The following is a 25,205-nucleotide window of genomic DNA, read 5'->3' as shown; positions in this document are numbered from 1 at the left end:
TTCCATTAAATTTCCATCCCTTTTTCGCCGAACATACCTTTGCTCATTGTAGCCAAAGAGTTATATTTCTCTTTTTTTTTACGTTTAGTGATGATGGAAGTAAGGTTTTCTTCTCATGACTCCCCAATGAAGGTCAATCGACATATACACCACCACTCTGGTGTCCCTCTGATGTCTCCTAAAGCTTCCTGAAGGACTCATGCAGTCAAACAGGGGTTACATTTGCCTTTGGAGCAAACCTATACAATATGTTCTTGGTCTGCTTAACTTCCATCATGATTGTTAAATTCCTTTTCCTAATTACATAAGGAGCTGAGAAAGTTGTATACTTTAAAACACTTTGCTGTCTACTTATAACGTTTTTCTGCTTGGTGGCAATTTTGAGCGAAATGCAGCTGCTTAAAGCAGATCTTGGCTGCTGATTGTTGTTTTTAACAAGCTTTGTGATTGGCATCATTTGGCCTTTTCTAATGATAATTGTGAAGAAGTCAATTTCTTCTTTCAGTCTAGAATTGTCGAAAACAAAGAAATACACTAATCTTGCTTAAAATGATGAAAAGAATGTTTTAACTTTAATTAAAGGCTTTTTGGAGATCACCTCATCTTTCACTGCAGGTGTGTATGTGACTGAACGTTTTCATGCCATATGATATTATATCAGTAGTCTATTACCTTAATAAAGTTGTATTTGAGGTGTGAAAGAATTTATTTTCACAGAATACCCTTTGTGTGTGTCCTGCACTGGGTCAGGCACCTGCAGGTATGTAAAAGGTAAAAATATATTTATATCAATTTCACGTGCAGGAGCACTGGTAAAAAACGTATTTCTGAACAATTTGACATTAAAATGATCAAACAGTATTTTTTATGTCTAAAGGATTTTATATGAAGCCCAGCCAACCGCAAAGGGTTTTATTGTGAAAGCCATCTGACCACTTCCGCTCAGATAATTGTCACTGCCGACATAGAACTCGCTAGAACATGAAATTAAATAAAGACTTAAATAGCCAAAAAGTCCCCAAGAGTATCAGCCTTTCACAGCAGCAGGCAAAGCACAGGAAACGTGTTAAAACAGCTGCAGGAGCAGGTGCTGCGACAATTGTCAAATAATTTTTCCAAGAACAAAACATAACCACCAAAACTGGAGGACAAGGAGGCCATAACCCATTGTCAGTGACAGGTAACAAGTTGGATCTCGGGGTAAGATGAACGTGACCAGGTGGGTCCGACTTTGACTTCGAGATAATTTCGGGTTATGGGTCCGTTACTATGCTTTGAAGGTGGGGGCAAATTGATTTGCAAAAATGAACCTGTGCAGGACACTACCTGTTGTAGCTGTGGCCCATTACATAAGATGTAAAGTAAAAGGACTCAATGTGTCATCGTTTTGAAGAGAAACCTGTGAGTAAACAAAGATTTTAGACCTTTCACCAGGACACAGAACGAACATTCACACAGATTAGAAGTGATTTGAATAAAATGGTGAAAATAAAAGATTTGTATATATATAGCGCATTTCTAGTTTTGATGAACACTCAACACTTTCTGTATTATTCTAAAAGTGCATCCACTGGCCTTCAGGCATTACGTCTATGAAGAACTCTCTGCGTGAATGCCATATATTCATGTGGGTGTGAGCCACATACTCTCGCAAAGACATAACTAATACTCAGACTTGCAGCTATTTGATCTCTATCTGCAAATAAGATCCGCTTTTGAAGGATGCTTGAATAAGTCCAGTCAATACGGCGATACTTGAAGAAAAAAACTAAGCGGTCTATACCACTTTAGAATCATTAGAAAGTGAACAAATTCTCCCCAGTATATCACAGCCTCTGGATAGGTCTAGTAAACCTGTGTAGGGCGAGTTGATGTTTGCACAGAGTCGAACGCCTGATCAATCACATTCCAAATAAAAAGGAAAACACAAAGAAACTATTGTGTGCAATTTCTTTTTGTCTGTACTCGGAGAGAAAAATAACGATCCGCCTCCGTCCACCTCCTCTTAAATGTCTTTCAAGTTCTCCTTTAGAGCTCTCAAAGCAAGCAGAAAGGATTAACAGAGGAGTTATTGACTAGTTCTACTTTGAGGCGAAACCACGGAGGCCGTCCATTTGTCTCTGGCCTGGTTTTATCAAGTGCAAAAGTCCAGTAATTACTTTTCCTCTGACCTTAGGGAGATCAGGAAAGTAGGCTTCTGTAATCCTTGCTATTGTGCGATTGGAAGTGGTGTCTCCTTATATTCACACCGGCTTACATTAGAATTCACTGCTCATGTTGATGGAGGCCAGTAAGATCAATTCGTCCTGAAAGCCTCAGCGGGGAGAAAGACTGTTTCTGTATTGGGGATGTTTAGGGCTACATTTAGTTAACTGGCAGTATGTCAATTCCCAAGAGTCTAACATCTGATCGTGTCAGTACTGCTATTGAACTGGTGTTCAAGTACAAAGCCGCCATTACTGTACATGTACTTTATTTTTTGTCTTCATGAAATGACACCTCTTTGTATTAACTGGTGATTCCTGACTCGAAATGTGCTTCAATTGACCGTTCACGTCTGTGGTCAAAACACTGATCTTTAATTTTTTCAATTTTATTTCGGGGCGAGAATGAAAGCACGATGATGAGGGGGCAATGGCTGTTTGACGTGCACTACAACAATGTAATCAATGGCAGTAATGGAATGTGACTTCAATAAAGAGCTAATGTTGGTCAGCCTCTGCCGCTAATTTGCACAGAGTAGGGCAGGGCCATCGAAAACCATCAGAGAGGGCCATCTGGTAGTGGAATGGCCGCTTCCTGGATATGCCATCAGCAATGAGTACTGTATCTAAGCCAATCAACACCGAACATTGAGCGGTGGCAGGTCCCAAAGATCTCATTCTACCTTTTGTCATATCTTTGGACCTGACTGTAACCTAGACTCTAATTAAATTGCATTTTTTTATTTATTTTGTTCCACCGCCATGTACAAATCTGCTCTGTAATTGCATGACTTATGCCCGGTCAACAGGAATAAAAAACTCTAATCCTGCTGTTTTCCCTGTTTTCAGCTGTAAACGAAATTATTTGACTGTGATTAAACACTGTGATGAAACACATTAATGGAGATTTTAATATCACACTTTTCTTTACCAAATTTATTTAAAAACAAATCTACATTTATGGGTGGAACTTGGCTCATAACCTCACCTAGTGTTTCAAACCATCTTGGGGACCTTTCTGCGCCAAGACTATAGTGTCAACTGTTTGGGAACTTTCTACATCATGACATTTACAAATGCAATAGGTTTCCAACCATTGATCAATGTTCTGTGTCCACCACCAACCGCTCTTGAGTGGGAATGTTATCAGCCGCACAAATTTTTGGATCAAATCAAACTGGTTTGAACGACTCGAGACGACCATGGTCAGGAAACTCTGGAGGTGAGAAGCCTCTACTTCATTTGACATTTTTAACTCAACAGCTTGGGTGCTGCTGCTATAGTCGTTGCATATAGCTAGACAACATAGATACATTTAACCCAAAACGTAGGGGGTGAAATAACCCATCAATTTATTTGCATATAAAAGCAACTCAACATTATTTATCAACTTTTGGACAAACACACAGCAGCTTTGACATGACAGCAAACAGCTTTTAACTGTCCCTCAAATGAACTTCTTCTCAGTCCCCAACATGTGTCAAACGTAGAAACATGTTGTTCTGCACCCTGGTCTCCTGCACCAGCTAAAAGCACGGCAGCTGTAGCTTTGCGGGGTAGAGAGCCACTTTGCAAGTGAGGATCAAAATGTACCTGACAAGGACAATACGAGTCGTTTTGCACGCTAAGTAAGGTTGTTCATAGTTTTTTGTACCACTGCGGGCAAAATGCAGTCTGTCCTCAGCTTAAGAGTTAGTTTCTCTGAGCCCCGTCTGGCTCAGCTGTCAATACAAGACATTCACTGGGAAGTTAACTCAAAAGCTCTTGGGCAAAAGGAGCATTTGAACCTTTTCTTCCTTTTCTGTAAAAAAAAAAAATTGCATTAAGAATAACAGTAAATACATGATTTTTGGATCCAAAGGGGAAGACAAATGTTATTCTCTTATTACAAAAATATTTATGTAATAGTCAATAGGTTTCAGTAGGTGGGGGTGTCAGCAGCAACCTGTACAGTCTGCATTCTCTTTTTCACTTCAAACGTGAAAATACAAACAAACAAAACATTCAGAGTAGGCTACACAATTATTATTAAGAAGAAGAAGAAGAAGAAGAAGAAGACGAAGACGAAGAATCACTTAAAATCTTGAAATCACTTAAAACCAACCACTCCATTCCCCAGGTCCAGTACATCACTCCTAAAGGTACTTTAGGTGCATTGAGAGTGAGTAAGAAGTATCATAACGTCTTCTTATTACTACTTCTGCTAACCCATTCTTTATCTCTGTCTCCTTCCTCCTCTTCTTCAGACGTGTCCCTGAGACCATTCCATTTCCTCCAACAAACAGACACATACATGAAAAAACACACACACACACACACACGTGTAAACAACCAGAATTGGTTGGTTGATAAAGTGTAACCAACCAGTTTGAATCAAGTGACAAATACATATTTTCAGATCTCACCAGGTGGTCCAACTTCCTCGCTCACTTTCTGCCAAGCCCTCTCCCGCTCGGCCCGTCTCGATATGAGAAGCTGGTTGTATAGTACAGATTGGGTCCCCTCATATAGCAACACTATTCTCCTTCATCACATCACATTACACAAATCTTTAGCTCGTGCTCATATAATTAAGCTTGAGCGGCTGAAGTGGATGATGCAAATTTTGCATCTATTAACATCTTTGCATTGACTTTGTATGTAATTTCATCATGAAAAAAATGTGCCTTCTGTTTGGTCTGAGCACAACCTCAGTGTCCAGTGTCCAGGTTGTTCAGAGAGATGGACTTTGGAGACTCCATTGCATGGTAAACACATTTTTTTTGTTGGAGAAAGTTTCTTGCCCTTTCTTTCTCCTCAAGTAATACTTAAATCAGATGTTGTTGTTTTTTGTTTTCTCATACAGTTGTACACCGTAAAAAAGTATAGAAAGCTCCCATATTTGTGAAGGCTTTTTATGTTTCCTGTTGAACTAATTAAACTAATTTATTGTACTTTTAATGCACTTATTCCAATATAAAAGCATTTTATAGACATTGACTATTGTTGTTAAACTCAGGCTCTATTTATTTTGTTAAAATTACTCATGGCAAAGTTAGCTGTATCCTGTTTATGTGAATAAGAAACACACTGTATGGCTACTGTAAACACTGTAATGAAATTCCACTCTCTCAGTGTGACGTGCCAGAACACCGCTGAGGTTTCAACCAGAGAGAAAATAGAGGGAAAAATTAAGGGGCAACACGTGTAAATGCAAGAGGATCTACAGTTGAAGCAGAACAGAGGCTGACTGCAGTATTTTCTTTTGGCAGTGTGTGAGGCCTTATTATTGCTACAGAAGCCAGGAATCCTTAATCCACAGGGGTCTCAGTGGGAAGGAAAAGCTTCTTGAACAATCCCCCGTTCTGGGAGCCTGTGGTGAAATCCAGCGATCAGTCAACCCTGAGCCCCTGAGCCTCCTGAGGGCTTGGGACTCAGGCCAGTGTTTTACAATGTCCCCTCCACACTGAGGAGAAAGAGAGGAGGAGACAGGGGGAGACGGAGGACAGAGGTGTAGCAACCTAGAGAGACGGAGACATCTGAGGTTTGCTGAGGGAGAAAACACAACCATAACTCTCAAACACATAAAAAATTGGCCCAACATTGGTGTATTCACAGAGCTGAGTTACAAGGCTGGCGGGACACAGCAGTGGGTGTTGATTTCACGCCATCTCCTACGCATACAGATCTCTGCATAGTGTATCTGGATCACGCTGATGCATTTGTATCTGGATTCAAAGTCTTTGCACCAGGGACCATTTTTTGGGAACAAAAAACGCCTTTCAGACTTCACCGTCGATGCCATTTCAAGCCATCAGGGTCCGACAGAAGCATGCAGGAGGCCATCTTGTTCATTTAAAGACTGATTTAGAAACCATTCAGGCCTCACTGTGCATAATCTCGTTATGGTACTTACCAGAACCTCCTCTATCACTCTGGGATATCGTATTGTTGAGATGTGAATGAGCTGCCACATGGCTTTGCACAGCTCATAAAATAAGAAAGGCGGCTTTTGAATAATTGGAAACCTTTTGCAGATTGATTGCTGGCATGAAAATATAATTCACTCTTAAATGTCAGAGAAGTTATGAGCAGGCAGTGGGATTTTTATTAATAAAATGAGCTTTCCTGTACAAAAAGTAAGAAATTAATCTTAGCGAAAACTGTTTACTTAGCATTGATACCTGCTGTTTCATACCTGGTCAAAGTTAAAGCATGTTGGTTTTTGCAACTTTTCAGAATAAAAGCTCAGCAATTTATCTGCAATTTATCTCAATATTAAGCCTTATTTTATATTGAGATAATATAAAGCATTACTTTATTTTGAGATAAATTGCAGAGCTTTCATTCTGAAAAGTTGCGTTGGTTTGTTTATGTCGTTTGATTAACACACTTCTAAAATAGACGACATGTCAAGTTAATTATTCAAACGAATATATAACCCATTGGAACAATAATATAGAGAATTCTGTTTCATATTATAAAAAACATTGACTTTAAAACCCACTGCAGATACACCAGGTAGTAACGCAAAATGTTCTAACTTCACACTGCACCCTAGAATACAAGCTCTGCACACAACATCCGGCGAGAGTATATAGTAGAACTGTTTGAGGAGGACTCACTAATTGAAGCTCCAGAGCATCAACACAGGACAAGAGAACAGATCATTCAAGACAGGCAAGTTTAGAACAGGTACTGCACTGGTATTAGACAATATCATGGTTCTTTTGGTTGCCATGAAAACCTTTGTTATCATAACTAAAGCTGCTTTCAAACATGCACTGAACACCGCAGTTCCTCTGTATCATCTCCAGGAAGAACGCAAATGTCCCAGTGAGACACTCCGCAGTTTCTCCTGTCTTTATTCTCCTGTCCTCCTAGCATAAAATCTGTAGACATGCGTAAAAGACACAGATGAAGAGGTCAAGAGCGTTTGCGCTGATAAGTGTGCTGGTGTCCATGTGTTCTCCAGTGAATCATGTGATCTCTGCAGCGGAGTTAATGCGTCCTTCCTGCCGGCTGCCCCCGGCTGCTCCACCTCTCGCCTGAATAATGCGGAGGATTAGTTGCTGTTGTGAATGTGTCTGTGCAGAAAACCTCCCGCTGTGTTGTGCACCTGTAAAAGGAAAACTCTGGGTAAACTCTGTAGCCAATTTTGGGGGATTCTACCTGCAGGTCATGTCTGAAAACGGCTTAACTAATATATAAAGTGTAAACATGCATGATTTCATTTAACATGCATCCTGCCCTGCCTTGTTCCCAGGCACCCAGAGAACTGACCCTGCATTTCTGACCAATTCATCAGAGCACACCGGAAATCACTGTTTATTCACCACAGTTTATTTTTACATGCTTGCATTCATTGTACGACTGGTTTGATGAAACTGAACATCGCTAAATGTCCCTACTCTGTGAACAAGAAGCCTTTAATATAAGACCCCCCGCCCGCGGCGGTTGAGTTTTTTGTTGTGTCATGCTATGTGAGTCAGGCTCTTTTTTATGAGGAAAACTTCCGCTGCCTTGCAACAATCTGCCCATTACAGTAATTGCAAGTACACATTGAAGAGTGTGCAGGCAAGCGGGCCTGCTGGGTGGTCATCAAAGCTCATTTGATCCTCCACCAGAGGGCAGTGCTAAGTGCTCTCTTGACCCCAGAGCTCTGCTTAACTCCCGGGTGGTGCAGGGGCTGCATCTCATCCCACTTACCACTGTAAATCAAAGTGTTTATTTCTGATCAGCTCATTTCATGCGATGAGATCCAAGCAAAAACTAAATAATTAACAGTCGCTAATTGCTGCAGATGTTAGAGTTGTCCAATGTATTGATGGTGTGCTCTGTATTCCTGCTGTGTACTCTGGTGTTTAGTAGGCAACTTGCAGCTTTCGACTTTCAGACAGTGCGAGATGAAACTTTTTTCTTTCCTTGACTTTAGCCTCATTTATTTTGCACAAAGCATAAATGGGAGGTGCTTTGGATCAGTGCCAGCACCTCTCAAATAAAGAATACAAGAACAGAGGATGCACAGAATCCCTGAGACCCTTGAAATAGAGCTTCTCCTAATAATCGCCTCGTCCACTCGCACTCTGCTAAGCTTTGGATCTGAATGTGTCGGTACAAGCGATCAACAAACACAAAAGGCCGTCAAATGTGTGTTTTCTAAGCCTCCCAGCAGGTGTCTTTATATGTGAAGAAAGGAACGATTCTCAGTCTCCACATTGAGTCTTCGATCAAGGTTATAGAATAGAAGGTAATTCAGTAATTTAGGTTTCCTAAGCGCACAATAAAGCTTATTCCTGCTCTTGACAGAAGCCCCTCGAGACATGAAGTTTATGTTTTAAACTTATTTTTATTAGTTATTGTTTTTCCAATGTGCAAAACACAGTATGTTACCCACAAATGCCAAATCGAACCAGGATCAAATCCTGGTTCAATTGGGAGTTTGCATGTTCTCCCCGTGCGTTGGGTGGGTTTTTCTCCGGGGTACCCTGTTTCCGTGCTACACTCCAAAGACATGCAGACTGGGGTTAGGTTAAAATTACAGTATATTAAGGTGTGAATGTGAGTGTGAATGGTTGTTTGTGAACCTTCCAGAATGTACCCTGCCTCTCGCCTGATGTCAGATGGGATTGGCTCCAGCTCCCTTATGAGTGGTATATGTAAAGGATCGATTGATAATGAATAAAAAATAAGACGTTAGTAGAAATAAACACACATACATTTATCAATTGAATACATTTAAGTCATACAGTGTAATATGAAAAAAATACATAATCAAATAAAATTACTACTACTACAAATGATAATACAAATAATTAAATACCCTTTATCTGCTCTACATCCGCAGTAATGCAGTCCTGCAGGCATCATGATAGAAGCATTATCAGTTTGAGTAAACCAAATCATGCACTACGTGAAGTCTGCATGTTCCCCCCCGTGTCTGGACGAGTGTCCTTTAGATGCTGGATTCCTCCCACAGTCCAAAGACATGCAGGACATACAGTAGGGTCATTGGAGACTCTCTGGAAAAAACAAAGAAAATCTTAATGAAATGAATAAACCTGCAGAAGCAAACCAGGCTGTCTGGTGCGAAGTGGATTTGACGCTCTCAAGAAAGCAAATTAGCCTGTCACATTTAGAATGAATGAACACTTGCAAAAGAAAAATTATATTATTACTAAATAACACTTTTATGAAAGTGCACTCCAACTCTTTTTGTCTTCTTTTGTATTAGCCCCTGTTCTGCGCTGACACGTGTCTCACCACCCACATCTTGGCATTCAATCTACGCCTTCACTTCACATTATGAGATATAAATATACAGACATGGGGAAAAGCAGGAGAAACTGGATGATGACAATGTCCGTCCATCCGGCCGTCCCCCCCCCCGTCCCCCTCACAGGGAGCTAGGGGTCACTGAGCGGTTTGACGAGTATGAGAATGATGAGAATCATATGCTATTACCTTCACAGTCACCACCTCTCAACCCAATTGAACACCTTTTGGAGAGTAAGGACTGACGTGTTAGACATGAGCTCTCCACCTCCATCAAATGAGGGAATATCTTTGGAATGGAGCTGTTCACCCGGCAGAGACATGAAGAATAGCAAATGCAATGTTAAAGCTGTAGGTATGCCGTGGATCAACATCTACATAAGACACTAACAAATTGTGACTCTGTGAAATGAGAACAATGTCTCATTTAATTATTATCCGTGTGCAAAGTGAGAGACGTGTGTTGGGAGAGCGTCAGGGGAAACATTAAAGGCTTTTCAATTTTCCAGTTGAGCTGAGTCCATATCTGTGGAGCTGTCAGTCAATATTTAAGGCGAGATCTTTTTTTTCTAGCCGACATAAAACATATCTTCATGATCATTCTTAGAACCAACTCTAAATTATTCTAAAAAAGATTGGTAAAACATAATAATGAGATATTAAATGCCACAAAATATGGCACACAATTACTTAATATGTATTTATCTCTTGATTATCCCTTTTAGTATTTTTAAAGAATATTGTCGTCAACTTGACAACTTAACAACTTTTCACAGCAGTTTGAAAAGAGACGCACCTACACACTCACATTAAAGGATTTTATTTGCCACACTTCTGAGTCAACGTCCTATATACCCACAATCCATTCAGCCAACATATGCGAGGCATCACAATAATAATTACACCAAAAAAACCTAAGAATAAATATTCTCATAAAAATATACTGAAAAAATTTACACCACGGTATATCAACCTATGGGTTATATATATATATATATATGTATATATGTATATATATACATATCATACATCATACATACAGAACATAAGGAAAACACATTGTATATAATTCATGGTATACTAACAGTTAGAAGCCCATAATGTGTTCAGGCTGAATAGCCGTCAGAAATACTCACTACTGCGGGCGCCTCCATGTAATTATCTGTTTAGGCAGCTGTGGCTTAGGAGGTGGAGTGGTTGGTACACTAACCAGAGGGTTGATGGGTTGATTCCCGGCTCTTCCAGTCTACATTGTGAAGGTAAGAAACTGAACCTCCAGCAACCTCTGTGATCTCTGATGTGTTCAAAAACTCCTCCTCTCACATATTGCAGTTTTGAATTGGCCTCTATATATACGCAGAATTTGTTTAAGGTTAGTCTTGGATTTTGTGCAACTGGATGTTAAATGAATTAGCTCAGAGGCTATTTCATTCAATTCAGTTGTTGATAGTCAGTGTTATTGTACAGTTAAATACAAACTTGTTTAGCTGGTTAAAGTCATTGTGAATTTCAATTATGTTATTTTTCTATATAAATGAATTGAAGTTAAATAAAAGTGGGAGAGTCAATTATTTTATTCATATACATTCATTTATTTGTATATATATATTGATATATTGATATTAATAACATGATTATAATAAATATGGTTTCTGTCCCAATATTTCAGATTCAAACTCCACAAAACCCAAAACTGTGTGTAAACAGGACGTGACACTACAGATGAAGATGACAAGACATGGGACATTCAGAGAAACGTGTATTGATGCATTATCTGTGTTGGTCAACATTGCATGTTGGTGATGAGGATCGCAACTCTATCAATATTCTGAGAACGAGGTTTGTGCTTTAAACATCATTTATTCTTTTTTCAGAATCTATAAAAAAAATCTATTTGGCATTACTATTGTTACTCGAAGCCGTAGCAACAGGTCTGCTGGCCTCACATGGCAGCGTCTAGCTCAACAACTCTCTATGTTTTTATCTGACTACAAAACCACTTCACTCTGAGCACTGCACATTATCACCAAAGATTCACAGCATTATCATCTCGTAACAGCAACTGCCTCTGAAGTGACATAGTGCGCTAACATCTTAACAAGTAGAGTACAATGCAATTGGCTTTTAATCATCAACTGAAGACGCAATGATACCAAACAAATAAATAGGGGCATCTATTTATTTTTTTTGAACTTTTATTAGAACAAGTACCTTGACAGTGAGTCTCACACAGCATGTCATACAATATTACAAGTGAAGAGAAAAGAAAAAGAAAACACAAATGGCCCAAGAGTTATCCCAATGGGTTCACATAGTTTCACATTCAGTCCAGCTTGTCCAGTCAAATGTCAACAGAATATTCATTTTGACAGATACATTATCACAGGTGTCCACTTTGTTAAGTAAATGTCCATCCGGAGTCTTAGGCTTGCAGTTAAACTTTCCATGCAATTCACAGCCTGGAGCATTTGGGCCCACGGTAGGTGGGTGGGGCTTGAGCTAGTTTACTGTGATCATTTTGTGGGCAATTAGCATCATAACTCTGATCATATACAATTAGTTTTTCCTTAGCCCCTTTGAAGGTGTAGTTCCCAAAATCAGCTGTTGTGGGTCAATCGAGCTGTCTAAGTTCAAGGTCTCACGTACCTCCCCCTTCACCCCCTCCCAGAACTTCTGTAATTTAGGGCAATCCCAGAAAATACGGGAAAAGTCGCCAATTATACCACAACCTCTCCAGCAGAGAGGGAAATACTTTTTGTCATATTTAGCTATTACTATGGGTGTTTTTAAAAAATCTCATTCTTAGCTTCCAACTAGGGGCATCTATTTTTAAAACATTTTGTTTTTAGTGTCGAACTAAATTCCGTATATCCATTGTCAACACTTAACAGTGGTATGCACCTTGTTTGCGATCCACCAGTAAACTGAGAGGAACTGGTATTTAGCCACCACTGTTGCTGCTACTGGCGCATGCTAATTACACAAAGCAACGGTGAGCTTGTGCCAAATAAACTGTGATGTCATTGTTTGCCAAATGGTCAATTGAAATGTACACAGTGATACAGAGAGTATTAAAAAAAAAGGCAGAAGTCAAAGCACATTTGCAAAATATCCGTGTGTGAACATCGATCACTGTCCTACTGTCTCTCCAAAGGAAACTGGCAGAGTCCTATGTTCCGTCGTCTTCTTGCTGCATATTTTTACCGACGTTAAATCACTGTGATGCTCAGAGCACAGCGGGGGGGCGCAGTGTTAACAGAAACAATGTTTGCCACCCTCCTGTCTTCCTTCCATTTAGCAAGTCCATATGCGCGCAGCTGAATGACTGACATTCCCCTCCATCAAGTTAAATGGCGCGTGACATCCTGAATTTAGTTTGGTGTACATGCTGACTTCGGCACACAGCTGATTGCTGGAAAGATTTCTGTCCCACTCTGTCGCCTCGATGGTGTGTCGGCTTTGATGGAGGGAAATTCCAGCGTTTAGGAGATCAACAGTGATATTATGCCTCTCAGTATTACGCACAAGATTTTTTTCTGTAACAAATTTAAGTTCAGGACAGATGGAAATAAGAACCTGAGTGGGAAAGAGATTGATTGGTTAGGGAGGCTAATCAGCTGATACAGAGGAGAAATACAATGATTTCTGTGTCATTTCTGAGTTTGTGTTCATCAACCCTTCTGCATATTTATCCTCCGTTTATCATGCATCTTTTTGATTGATTCCCTCCAGAAGCATTTTTTAATACCTGAGGATTCTCATCTATCTGCTGACAATGTTCCCTGCAGCATTGCATTAGGGACGGAGATTCAAAGTCACAAGGCGGTCAGCGGAATGATAAACACACTGGATGTGGTGAGGATTTAGCCAGGGAGCCCAGCATGTGCCTCTGAGACCCATATACTAAAAGAGATCAAGTTCACAGCAAACGCCAAAACACGGTTTAGGCTGATTCCACTTATTAGTGTGTTATATGGCTTTAAAGGCCGTGGGATGATTTGACTGGTGAGTTTAATCTCCACCTCTCCTTGAGCAAACATCTGTGAATGAGTGATTATTTAATTTAGGGGGGAAGTTAAGGTATCACAATTATCGCATTGGAATTAGTGTCATTGATAAACGCCGGGGGAGGCAACGTGACATGAACACAAGTTGCGAATAAGTCCAGAATTTCCCTGTGGTGTCAGGAAGTGGATGAGAAAAGCAAATCAAGCAAACGCTGCCGGTGTGTTGTCTAAACATTAGTAATTGGATTATCGCAGGAGGAAAGCCACTCTGACAACTAGCATCTGCTAATGTTGCAGCACAAAATATAAGTCTGAATAATTCTATTTGCCAAGCTCTTATTTAACCATCAGACGATTTGGGCTGTTGGGTGGAGCCATTTGAAAGTTGTGTCCTGCGAGTGAACAGACTTCATCATTGACTTGTCAGTCAGTGGGTGTAAAAACCACTGTGGCTGCAGAACACGCAGCCTGAATCATTCATCGATTAAAAAGCCTTTTCCACTAATTCGTAGAGCTTCACTTCATCCACATGCTGTATAAACATCAGACCTTAAAATGCTGAGTTCAATCAACACCTCTGTGGCAGTGTGAAGCCCCTTAATCACACTGTAACACCTCAGCCTCCCAGAGTTAGGCAGACAGGGATGTCAGAGCTCAAACTAGGTTTATTTGAATTAATATTCCACCACAATGTGTAAGCCTGTTACCATCTTGTGTGCAGCACATTTTTGCAGTTTGGCCATGAGCCCATGTGCTGAATTATATATGGGACACTGGATTGCTAATCTTATTTTAATACTGTATATGACGATGTGGCCTCTCGGGGCTGCTGAGCTTGTTCCTGGACTGAAACACTTAAAATTCATTAAATCTTTGCCAGGCATCAGGTCTCAAGTGGTGAGAGGAGGAAGTTGGGGTATAAAGATATATTTAGAGGAAGAGATGACTCAGAATTTCAAGTAAATGTTTACAGTTTATTTCCTGTCAAATAACTATTATAATTTGGCTAATTCTGTTTTTGGTTATCCACTAATTATTAGTATATAAATAAATATTCATTCTGGAACGTCCATTTCATCTTCTAATAATCTAAGAGGTTTTTCTTCCTAGATTATGGATCTGAATCCCTATGGACTCCCTATATGCTCCAGCGACATAATATTTCATAATCAGATCTGAAGTCTCATAAAATCAACAAACTATAAACATCCTCCATGGTTTTGCTCTCTCATTAGCAGTGTAATTAGTGAGTGCAACGTAATTAATAGATATTTGTGTCTATTATCAAGCTATAAATGGCAACATGATCAGGAAAACCATTACAATTCAGCCCTCTCTCTGTTGCCAGTTGCTACAGGCACAACAGAAGGTGAACTGCTGCTGCTGCGTGTCGTGGTTGTCTGTTGCATGGGTCATAGAGCTCTGGGTGTTTTTCAGTCTGCACAATAAGTTTTGTGTCATCAATCCTTGACGAGTGGTCAGAGAGAGAGAGAGAGAGAGAGAGAGAGAGAGAGAGAGAGAGAGAGAGAGAGAGAGAGAGAGAGAGAGAGAGAGAGAGAGAGAGAGAGAGAGAGAGAGAGAGAGAGAGAGAGAGAGAGAGAGAGAGAGAGAGAGAGAGAGAGAGAGAGAGAGAGAGAGAGAGAGAGAGAGAGAGAGAGAGACTCTCCTGCCCATCACCTGAAGTTCTTTACATTCAACTTTAATTACAGCCTTTGTGATGTTTCTGGTGTGACTAGTGTACGTACTTGTTTAAAACCCTACATCTATATAGTCAAATAAGTACCAGCAGTACAAAGTATGAAGCCGTGCATCTCCTGCAAATATTTCAGAATCAACAAAAACACTGGGTAGCTTTTATTTTGAAAAGGGTACAGGAAATGTTGCAAACATTTATGTTTGGCTTTTGGAATTGAAATCATAACAGCTTCGAGAAAAAGTTAAGAAGCTGAAAATGTGAATAATATAATTTAACTGATCTATAAAAGATCCATTTAATTTAGATAACAATCGAGTTAGGATACCTTTACTAGTAGGTTCAATTAAATACCTTTTTCAAATTTGTATGCAGCCAGCTCCAGACAGTATTTTATGACTAATTTGTTAATGTCAATTTCCCTATTGTAGTTAAAAAACTGCATTTTCCAGATTAGTGTAGTATTTACATTTGCCGGGGGGGCAGCCCGCACCCCTGTGTGCTATACAGGGTTCCATTTTAGTTTATAATGTAATAAACCTGATTTAAAAGTGACCTACAATTTTCACTTGTCCCTGCTTCATCTGTAAAGGTTTATCTTGAATAATCCTTGATCTATAACAGAATACATGAAGAAATACCCTTCCTTGCACTCTTCAGTCTCAAGGTCCCCATGAGCCTCATCCCTCTGTGTGCTGCTTTCTCTCTCGGCGACTCATCAAAGTGTTGACCTGTGCAGTTCACTGACAGAGGTTGCAACCTGCAACCTCCTCAAACTCTCCACTCATGCTTGAGGCCCAGTGCACTGGGGGGCACTGATGTAATGCAGGTGGTTTCAGTTTATTCTCAATGATAGTTGTCATGGAAAGAATGACAAAAAAAAAACATTAGAAGTCAAAGATCATGAAGCATTTCGGATTACTTTTCCATGCAGTTCCCTTTTGAACGGCCCTCAAAGAACAATAAAGACAACTGAGAGGAAAAGTGAACATGAGTCAAAAAGTGGAGCTTATGAAAAGTGAGCTAATATCCTTTACTTAAGAGACAAGAAAGCAGTAAGTGAGTGGACTCATTTTAAAGCATAGAAAAGGGATATCTCATGGACAAGATTAAGTTTTTCTCGTAATGAAAGGTTTTATATTTCCAAAGCAGAATCCTTGCTACTGCCCTTGTCATTAAAGCGCTTTGTTCAAATGTCACTTGATTATTGCAGTGTATTGTAAAACCAGTAAAGCTTGGTGATCAAAACAGACCGCTGTAATTAGCTGGCATTTGGCTCAATTTCTTATCCTGACGATGGAAAAAAGAACAACACTGACATAATTGCTGTGGTTCAATCAGGGCTGCGGCTTTGAGAAAGTAGCGGTGGTCTTTCCAGACGGCCGCAGTAACTTGTGAAGGTGATATTTGAGACTGTGTGTGGAAAGCAGAGCTTCGTAGCTCTACTGCAGGAGATAACTTCCAGTAACTGGCAAAATGTTGCCAGTTACTGCTTCGTGATAAGATTACATCAACCGGGGGAGAAATGAGATCTGATAAGAATTGCTGAACTGCCTCAAACCTCAGTCATCGAGATAGAGAAGGTAATATGAGGAGGTGGTAGAGTCAAACAAGCATATTGTTGCAGAAGTGTACATATTTCTATGTGATGGGTTCAGATTGTTTTGGTCTCTTTATTTACAACACTCACATGCCCATATATTTAATACTGGGAGAGTTATTGAACACCATAATCGTACTTCCTGTCCTCAAGGATTGTGTAGCTATCATTTCCCAACATGACAGTGTGAGTGTTTGGAACAAAATTCTCTGCCTGTGTGACTGAAATCCATCCGTCCATTATCCTTTGGCAGTCGGTGGGGACTGGAGCCAATCCCACCCGACAGTGGTCGAGAGGCGGGTGCACCCTGGACAGATCGCTGTCTACGACATTTCCTTGACAGTTCCTATTTAGATTGGTTTCAGTGGGTATCGCCACTGATTTCCCAAAGTGATTTGATTCCAATTCATAAGGTTTCTATTTTTGATTGAATATCGGTTTAGTTTAGGATATTTCATTGTACAATACCAATTTTGCCTGGATATAAAAAAAAATGTAAAGCTGTAAACTGAACAATGAAACGTCTAACTTAAGGCAACACTTTGTGACTATTTTAAACTACTGGTATAATGGTAATATTATAGCATAATTATGCAAGTCGACCTTTCAAAGAGCAATGAACTTAATTCTAAAGATAATTCAATCTGACGGTTGAATTGGAATACAAATAATACAACAAAAACAATAAATACAATGGATAAAACAACAATAAATACAACTCTATGGCTCTGTAAGCCATAGAGTCGCTGTTGAATAAACATTAAACATTTGGCCCAAAATAAATGTTTATAGCTCAGTAAACAGGATGTGATGGTTATAGTTGAGCTTTTAGCTTTGTATTGTATAAGTTTGGGTTCCAGCATCTCAACCATATGATTGTGTATGTGTGTGTGTGCCTGCTCCTCTCTGTGGTACTTCACCCAAACAATCCCATTTATTTAGTAATTAATCAATGGTGTCACATCATGAATTCAGATCGTTCTGGTCACTTTAACACTGATGTCGTGGCTGTGCCCGTCTTGTGTTGGTGTAGCAGAGACTTTTTTTCAATGTGTTAAAATACGTGTCTCATAAACTCATGAAGCGAATCAATCAAACACAAAGTAAAGTTCAGTAATGTTCAGGTCCTAAGAACCTATGATGAGTGTTGGTGTTTATTGTTACGGAGTAAAATAACTGCAGCTCAGCAGGGGTGTTGTGGGAGGACACTCAGTCAGAGACCTTCACAAGGTACAAACCAACCGCCGCTTCTTGTCTGATCCTGAATCAGTGGCACTAATCGTTTTGTAGTAGCGGTCCGTGTGTGAGTGTGTGAGTGAGTGCGGGTGGGGCCAGCCCGGGGCCTGTGTGTGTCAGTGTAAACTCCACAGAGATCAGATGCAGAGACAGACAGCTTAATGTTTGGTGCACCGGTGCAACCAAGGAACATAGATGCACTTCACAGACCAAAATGGTCGCACTCTGAAGCCCTTGGTTTTTGAGTGTTAATCTGGTAAGTCTGGTTTTGGTTTCAAATTATAATTGAAGGGTGGATTAAAGACTTTTGTATGACGTACATCCTGTCGTCATGTTCTACATTGGCTTCATATACCTATACTTGACATTGATTGGCTTGTCAATGGCCGTGTTTTTGACTTCAGCGTGTTGTCTATTCTGTTTGCATGGAGAAATTTAAATAACCTGGTCCCTTTCTTAATTTTGTTGCCATTCTAACATTACAATGCCTTTACTACAAGTGTCACCAAGTTTGGATGCCCAGGTGACTGCCTTGTCGTTCAAACATTGAAATGTAATGTAATTGTATTACCGGAGGCTAACACTGGAAGCAATCCTGTGAGCCACTCCAGGTTCTTTCTCTTCTTCCACTGTTTAATGCTGCCTCAACTTCCTGCAATTGGTCTGAAATGAGCCAAACCATGATTCAGCTTGATCTGGTCTGATACCACCCCTTTTTAACAAACTAAGTTTTGGTGTGTTCTTGTGGTACATTTCACACCTGTTTTTTTAAAGTTTGGACTTAATTGAAAAGTCCCAAAGTCCGGACGGAACCAGGTAGGTGTGAAAGTGCCAATAATATGCAATACCTGACCTACTCTGAGCAGCAGTCTGACACACTTTGCAACTAGCTGATAAACCCAGTGGAGTATTTAGAAGCTTAAGAGGCAGATATTTCCCCCAGGAGTTGTGCGAGACTTAAATAGAACTGAAAAGTGAGTGAGTGTAGGACTTGCAGACAGTGTAAATAAATGGTTTGCTAGAGCAACTTTATCAACTTTTGCTTTTTCAAAGTTTTCTGCTGCCCCCAAGTGCAGGTCTACTTCACCCCTTAAGGTACTCTATGGATTTTGTAGTGTTTACTGTGTTTCTGTTTTGCATTGATTCCATCAGAGTTTGATGCTGTTTTTGTCATCTTCCACCACCACAAGGATTCACATGCAAACTAGGGGTTAACACGGCACAGGATTCAGTGTAAAGTGTAGTAATGAAGCTATAAAGGTAGATAATAAAAAGAAGAGGAGTGCAGGCTATAGTACATAAAGAAGGGTTCACAAGATTAAAAAAGGATTTTATGAGGTGGGAAATGCATTCAACATGTTTTTAAGCCTCGAGGCAGGTATCATATCTCGGTAAGAAGATTTCAATGTAAACAAAGAAGATCATAAAGACTCCACAGGAGACCATTAATCAAAGCACTCACATGCATTGTTAAACCAAAAATAAAAAATCCCTAGAATTGCGTCAACGTATCGTTACAAAGTTGTGTCCTGACACATTTACTTGTATCATCTGGAACTCTTGTGCTAAAGGGGCCACTGGTGTTGCGTGTTGCATAAGACCGCCTGTGCCTCTCACATACTGCAGGAGCCCACTCGTATCAGTGGGTGACATCCCTCCAGGGCAAATTATGCATCCCCAGGGAGGCGAGAGCATGTCATTGGTGCAAACGGTTGGCTGTGGCTCAGAGGGAGCCTTTTAATTGTAGCTCATGTCATGGCGAAATAATCAGGGAGGCTGCGATGTCAGAAAAGCTTCCCTGCAATGAATAGAGTCATGCTGGAGCTGCCATGTGCTATTTTACAGGTTTTCTTACGGCTACAATCATTCACACCCTTTATGCCGCGCACGGAGATGTGCTCTCCGCTGCTGTTGTTTTCCCAACAAATTATTACCACTTCAGGGTGGAGCAGTTAAGGCATCGGCCACTGGAGGTGCTATTGATCCAAAGAAAAAGGCATTCTGGTTTGTTTGAAGAAGAACTTTTTGACAGAGATCACAGAAATCCAGATGAAAGCCGTAAAAACAAGATATTTTGATGATATTTTGAAGCTATTGAACTGAGAATTTGCATGCACGCATGTTTGGAATAGTTTATCATACTTCATACGCCAGCTAATTTGAAGATCATCTCTGAGGAACTCTGTTCAGCTGCAGTGAAAACTTCTAATTGAACTGCAAGAGCCGCAGTCAAAGTTATTCCTCACCTGAGAGGAGGTGTTTAGAAAATACTAATTGTATTCCCATTCCGCCTGTCAGAATGAACGAGAAATAATTGCCAACCAGCTGACTGTGAGACGGGTGAAATTGAACGTTGAGGCTTTGAGGGTGAACTTGAGGTTTAATCTTAGCATCCAACCAGACAATACTAATCCTTGTGAGGAGTGTGTGCATGTTCACACAGAAAAAAAATAAGAAAGTAAAAGCCAAGTGAAGAGCAATCAGTGACAGCACCCACCACGATTAAAGTTCTCCCTGACTGCTTTAGATAACTTGAGCAGTAAAACTTTTTCCCCATTGTCCGTGCCCTATCAATAGGGGCGATATAGAGAAGGCAAATCCAACACAGCCTGCCGCCGCTGCACACGAAATTGTGAGTTTAATTAGAAACAGGAGCAGGTTTGTTGAACAAAAACATAAAGAACGAGACATCGATCAAGGCTAGGAAGATAAAGCTGGGAGCGAGTTGAGCAACCTGATTTGTCTTTAATTAAAAGTAAAAGGTTTATCCCTTCAGAAGGCTGGTCTCCAAAGACCTCTCCAATTACTGCGTGAGAGAAGAAGAGGGAGTCTGCGAATCCAGCAGTGGCCAGACCGGGAGACAGAGGAGACAGAGGCAAGAGATTCTCTGGAAGTGTTAGATTTAAGTCATGGTTCAGGGAGCATGTCTGATATATATGTTAATGCACATACATGTGTTTGCATGCGTGTGATTGTTTGTGTGATCTTTTGTTTGTGTAGTAGCAGGTCTTGAACTTGTGAATGTGTAAGTGCAGGGGCAGCAGGGAGAGGCGGGATATGATATACCAGACTTGTGTGACTGAGTCCGCTGTTAAATATGTGTGTGCGTTTGGGGGGGGGTGAAAGAGGGCGTCCCTCTCATGGTTCCTCCCCAGCCCTGCCCCTTCACACAGAGGACTATCCTGTAGCAGGTCCTAAAACTGGAAACTCATTCAGTCACTTCTGAATGGCGTGTCTTTAACGTGAGAGTCAAGGACTTAAACTTTCAGCACTGAAAATATGAGAGCCCTGCACTCGTTCCCGGTCGGTGCCTTCCTGACCCTGCTGCTCTGCCTCCCCAGCCCCGGTCACGGAGGTAAGTGAAACTGTAAATCACTGTTAGTTTTCACCTCTGTCAGAGATGCACCGCAGGAAATCAGATAAGCGTCTCCTGGGAGGCTTTCCCAGATGCATTGGTCAAACAATGACAAGCTGATGAGTTAATGCCTCGAACTTGAACTCACACACTTTAAGTTTTACCTGCAACAATATCCCTTTGAGCACAAAGTTTTTGGCTTACCTCCAGAATAGGTCTTTTTTGTTGTTAACTCTCACAGCTCTCATACCCCACATTGCTCATCAGTGAAACCTTCCTTTTTTGGGGTTGAAACTCAATACAAGAGGGGAAAGATGTGCCAAGGGTCCTACCCTGGTCCAAAGTCTGAGACAACATCTGTCGGTTTCTCATCTCATGCAGTTTTTTTTCTTTCCCTCTCAGTCTGTGCCTGATTGAATGTGGGAGCACATTTACCTTGAGAATGTTTGCATTGAAAGTGTGTTGCTAAAAGGCAGGAGGTGGCGAGCTGCGGCCCTCTGTGGTTAGAAGGTGAGCTGAGGTCCCTCCGCCGGCAGCAATGAATGCCTCTTTCAGAGGGAAGAGCACAGTGACAGCTAGAGCTGCTCCCTGTGCAGCCGGAGAGGAGAGATGAAAGTGTGAGAGGCGGAGAGGGAGTGAGAGAGGCTGTATGTGTGTGTGTGTGTGTGTGTGTGCAACAGGGAGGGGGATGCTGGCAGGCCAAAGTGTACAATGGCCCCATAGAGGACCGGTAAAGTCAGCTACAGATGTACCTTTCTCAGTGTGATATTATGGTTCAGTTCTCCTACTTTGAGTGTGAGTACAGTTGCTGAGTCGCTCAGTGTTTGGGGGGAAGCAAATCGGGCACGTGGATGGAAGTTGTCTTCAACTCAGGCAGAAACAGCTTAACCAAGTCACCTCAGCATAAAATGTGTTCAAATGGAGAGTTGGCAGCATCAGCCTTGGACTTAGAGCAGCTGTTTGAGCGCATTGTTTTCTGCCAGCTGTCAGATCCGCAAACTCTCAGTGCAAATTTCACTCCAATTAAGTCTGGGCAAATCTCTCCACGAGTGTCTTATTGGCAGTGAGAGTGGAAAAAAAAGACAGCGGCTCCTCATCTGAACGCGGAGCAGAATCGCTTTGTTTCAGTGGCACAGAATCAAAGCTCAGCTGGAGAGCCGGAGTCACTTCTTATGCAGTGTGATCTCTTCACCACAAGCATGAAAAGAGTCATCTGCCCCTCTGTTTGCTCAATTATAGATAAACCCCACTGGCTGCCGTGACGGAGACACCTCCGCTAAAGAATAAGCCATACACTGAGCAAACAGTGAGCGCTGCTTGAGTGCGGTCACGTTGAGTTTGAGGGCAATTTGCAGAAACCATCCGCGTAACAGTGCAGCGTCCTCATGTAGATGTGGAGACAATGGTAGGCACTATGCTTAGATGCTGACTGCATGAACGCTGCTGATGTCTTTTTTCCACATATCTGAGACTAAATGTTCCCCTAATCAAAATGATGGCAGGAACAAACTGTGGAAAAAACGTTTACTAGGGTACGATTTCTCCTCGTCTAGTTAAGCCTCGCTGCCTCAGTGTGAACAGTGTTCCCCCACTGACCCTGGAGAACGACATGCTAATGCTGACCAGATGTACCGAGTCACTGATTAGATTCTGGCCCCCCTCCGCTCTACAAAATGCCTGCCGCAAGCTGTCAGGGGACTCCTCCACCAGCTACCTAGCAGGCTTACACAGGGTTTCTCCCCTGTGTTTATCCCCTCAAATGTCACATGCCATGCGCCACTCGATGTTCAGACACTTGGGTGTTCCCGAAGTCGGGCCCCTTCCTTTAAAGAAGCACTGTGCCATCTTTGCACAAATGCTGAAATAGTTGGCCTGCACCCACTCTCTCTTCTTTCCTCAACCTCCAGGAACTTCTATGCACTAAAGCCAAAATGATGTGAGGCAAATCTTGAACTGTCCCCGCTCTCATAACATTTTTCTTCAGTGCTGCAATCTACCACTTTCCCATAGACTTACACCACCGTGTTTCATTCGCCCACATAACAGCCACTGGAACAATTATGATGCAGCGTGAGCAAGAGCAGTGGCTCACTGAATCAATTCTGTAATTCTCTGTGCACATGGAAATTCATGAGTTTTCACAGTCAATATATTTGAGCTTTTATGCATTGAGGATGGTACTGCAGTTACAGCCTTTCATTAATCATTGGCATGATTGAACAGTCATTCACCAACCCAGGGTCAGTAAATACTCCAAACCCAAACTTTAGATTCTGTGCATCATAGAATATAAAACAGACACATATTTATTAAACATTGAAAGTAGAGGTTTTCTGTATTTGGCAGAGATGTGAACACCGTTTTTTTTTAAATCAAATGATGAACATGTTATCATGGCTCGATCTGGAATTGGATGCGACATGTTCCAGCTCAGTCTTTTAAAATGCCCTGCTGCTCTGTATATCTTTAGTGGCTATTAAAGTCACCATTCAACCACCACTGGAAAGAAAGGGGGAAACAAATGGCAGGGCAGTCATTTCCAAACCATAAATTGCTTTCCAGTGCTTACATGTTGTTCTGTTGGCCTGGCAATAGAGTTTGTTTCCCGCCTTTGCGTCTTTTGATCGGTGTACACAAAGTCTGATGTTGTTGTGCAAATCTGTTCTGGTTCTTTGCTCCTGAGGAAGCCACATCGACTGCCACACCCCATCGACTGTTGGGGTGTTCCTGCTTGCTCCATTATCAACCTTTGTACAAAGTTGTTTGTTGTCCCCAACTAAAAAAAATACAAATGTGAACCCTATAGGCAGAACTAACAATGCTCTGTCTCCAAAACTAACAACATAGTGAATGGATGGATAGATGGACGGATAGATGGAGAGGGGGGGGGGGGGGTAGATGAATGGAAGCATGGATTGACAGACGTACTTTATTGATCTGAATGTACATTATATAATACAATCACATTTTCACCGAAAATATTGATGGAATGACCATACTTGTGACTGTTTGTCTTAAATTGGTCAAATAACATATAATAGGGGAAGAACATTACATTACATGTCATTTAGTTGACGCTTTTGTCCAAAGCGACTTACATTTTTAGTACACTCAACATTTATGAGGGGCCACTTAGGGGTTCAGTATCTTGCCAAGGACACTTCGGCATGCAGATGGGGAAGAGTGGAGTTTGAACCGGCAACCTTCATGTTGGAGAACGCCCGCTCTACCCCCTTGGCCACACCGCCCCAGAACATCTACAGCGAACACTGCCTGGTTTGTGCACATTTGTCAGTCCTTCACAGATGTCTTGCTCCTGAATGTGTTTGCATTTTCAATTAGAAAATCCAACGGGGGGATTTGCTTCCGGAGACTGCACATGAGCCCGCTACCGCCCCTGGAGTACACTGTCACCATGGCAACAGGGATAAAATAAATATGGATTTTTGCCTGGGCTTTGTGAAGTGTCTGTATACAAGGCTGCCATGTGTTCCTTGAGAGTTGGCAAGAGAGCACGGTGTGACTACAAGTGTCTGCACAGGAGATTAATAAATCCAATATTTGCATTGGGAAATTGATGAGATTAGCGTTCTGCTGCTTGTACTGGTCCCACAGACGTACTTTGTGACCCTCCCCTCACCTCTCAGTTTAAACACAACACAATGTTAGGACAGAATAGAAATGGGGCATCTGGAGTGGATCCATGCAAGGAAATGTGGAGTGTTTATGATGCAGCGCAGAATCCACATGTCACTGAAAGGACTGGATGTCCAAAAACTACAGTCACTTCAGCTGTGTAAGACATAGGAGTGACTTTTACATGTTATTATTGTTTTCAATTGTTTCCATGTAAACT

At 41.2% G+C, this 25,205-nt stretch overlaps 1 protein-coding gene across 1 annotated transcript in view; it reads left to right on the top strand.

Annotated features, from left to right (window-relative positions):
- Positions 1-21,182: 21,182 nt before the first annotated feature.
- Positions 21,183-25,205, top strand: part of cspg4 (chondroitin sulfate proteoglycan 4) — a 66,787-nt gene continuing 62,764 nt past the window's right edge. The window contains exon 1 of the mRNA XM_053427820.1: positions 21,183-21,349. Coding sequence (XP_053283795.1) covers positions 21,274-21,349 — 76 coding nt within the window. The 5' untranslated portion in view covers positions 21,183-21,273. The remainder of the gene's footprint in view (positions 21,350-25,205) is intronic.

The sequence above is a fragment of the Pleuronectes platessa genome, chromosome 7, assembly GCF_947347685.1.
Source record: "Pleuronectes platessa chromosome 7, fPlePla1.1, whole genome shotgun sequence".
NCBI lineage: Eukaryota > Metazoa > Chordata > Actinopteri > Pleuronectiformes > Pleuronectidae > Pleuronectes > Pleuronectes platessa.
Note: the sequence above shows the minus strand (reverse complement) of the source record. Positions and strands in the feature narration are given on the sequence as shown.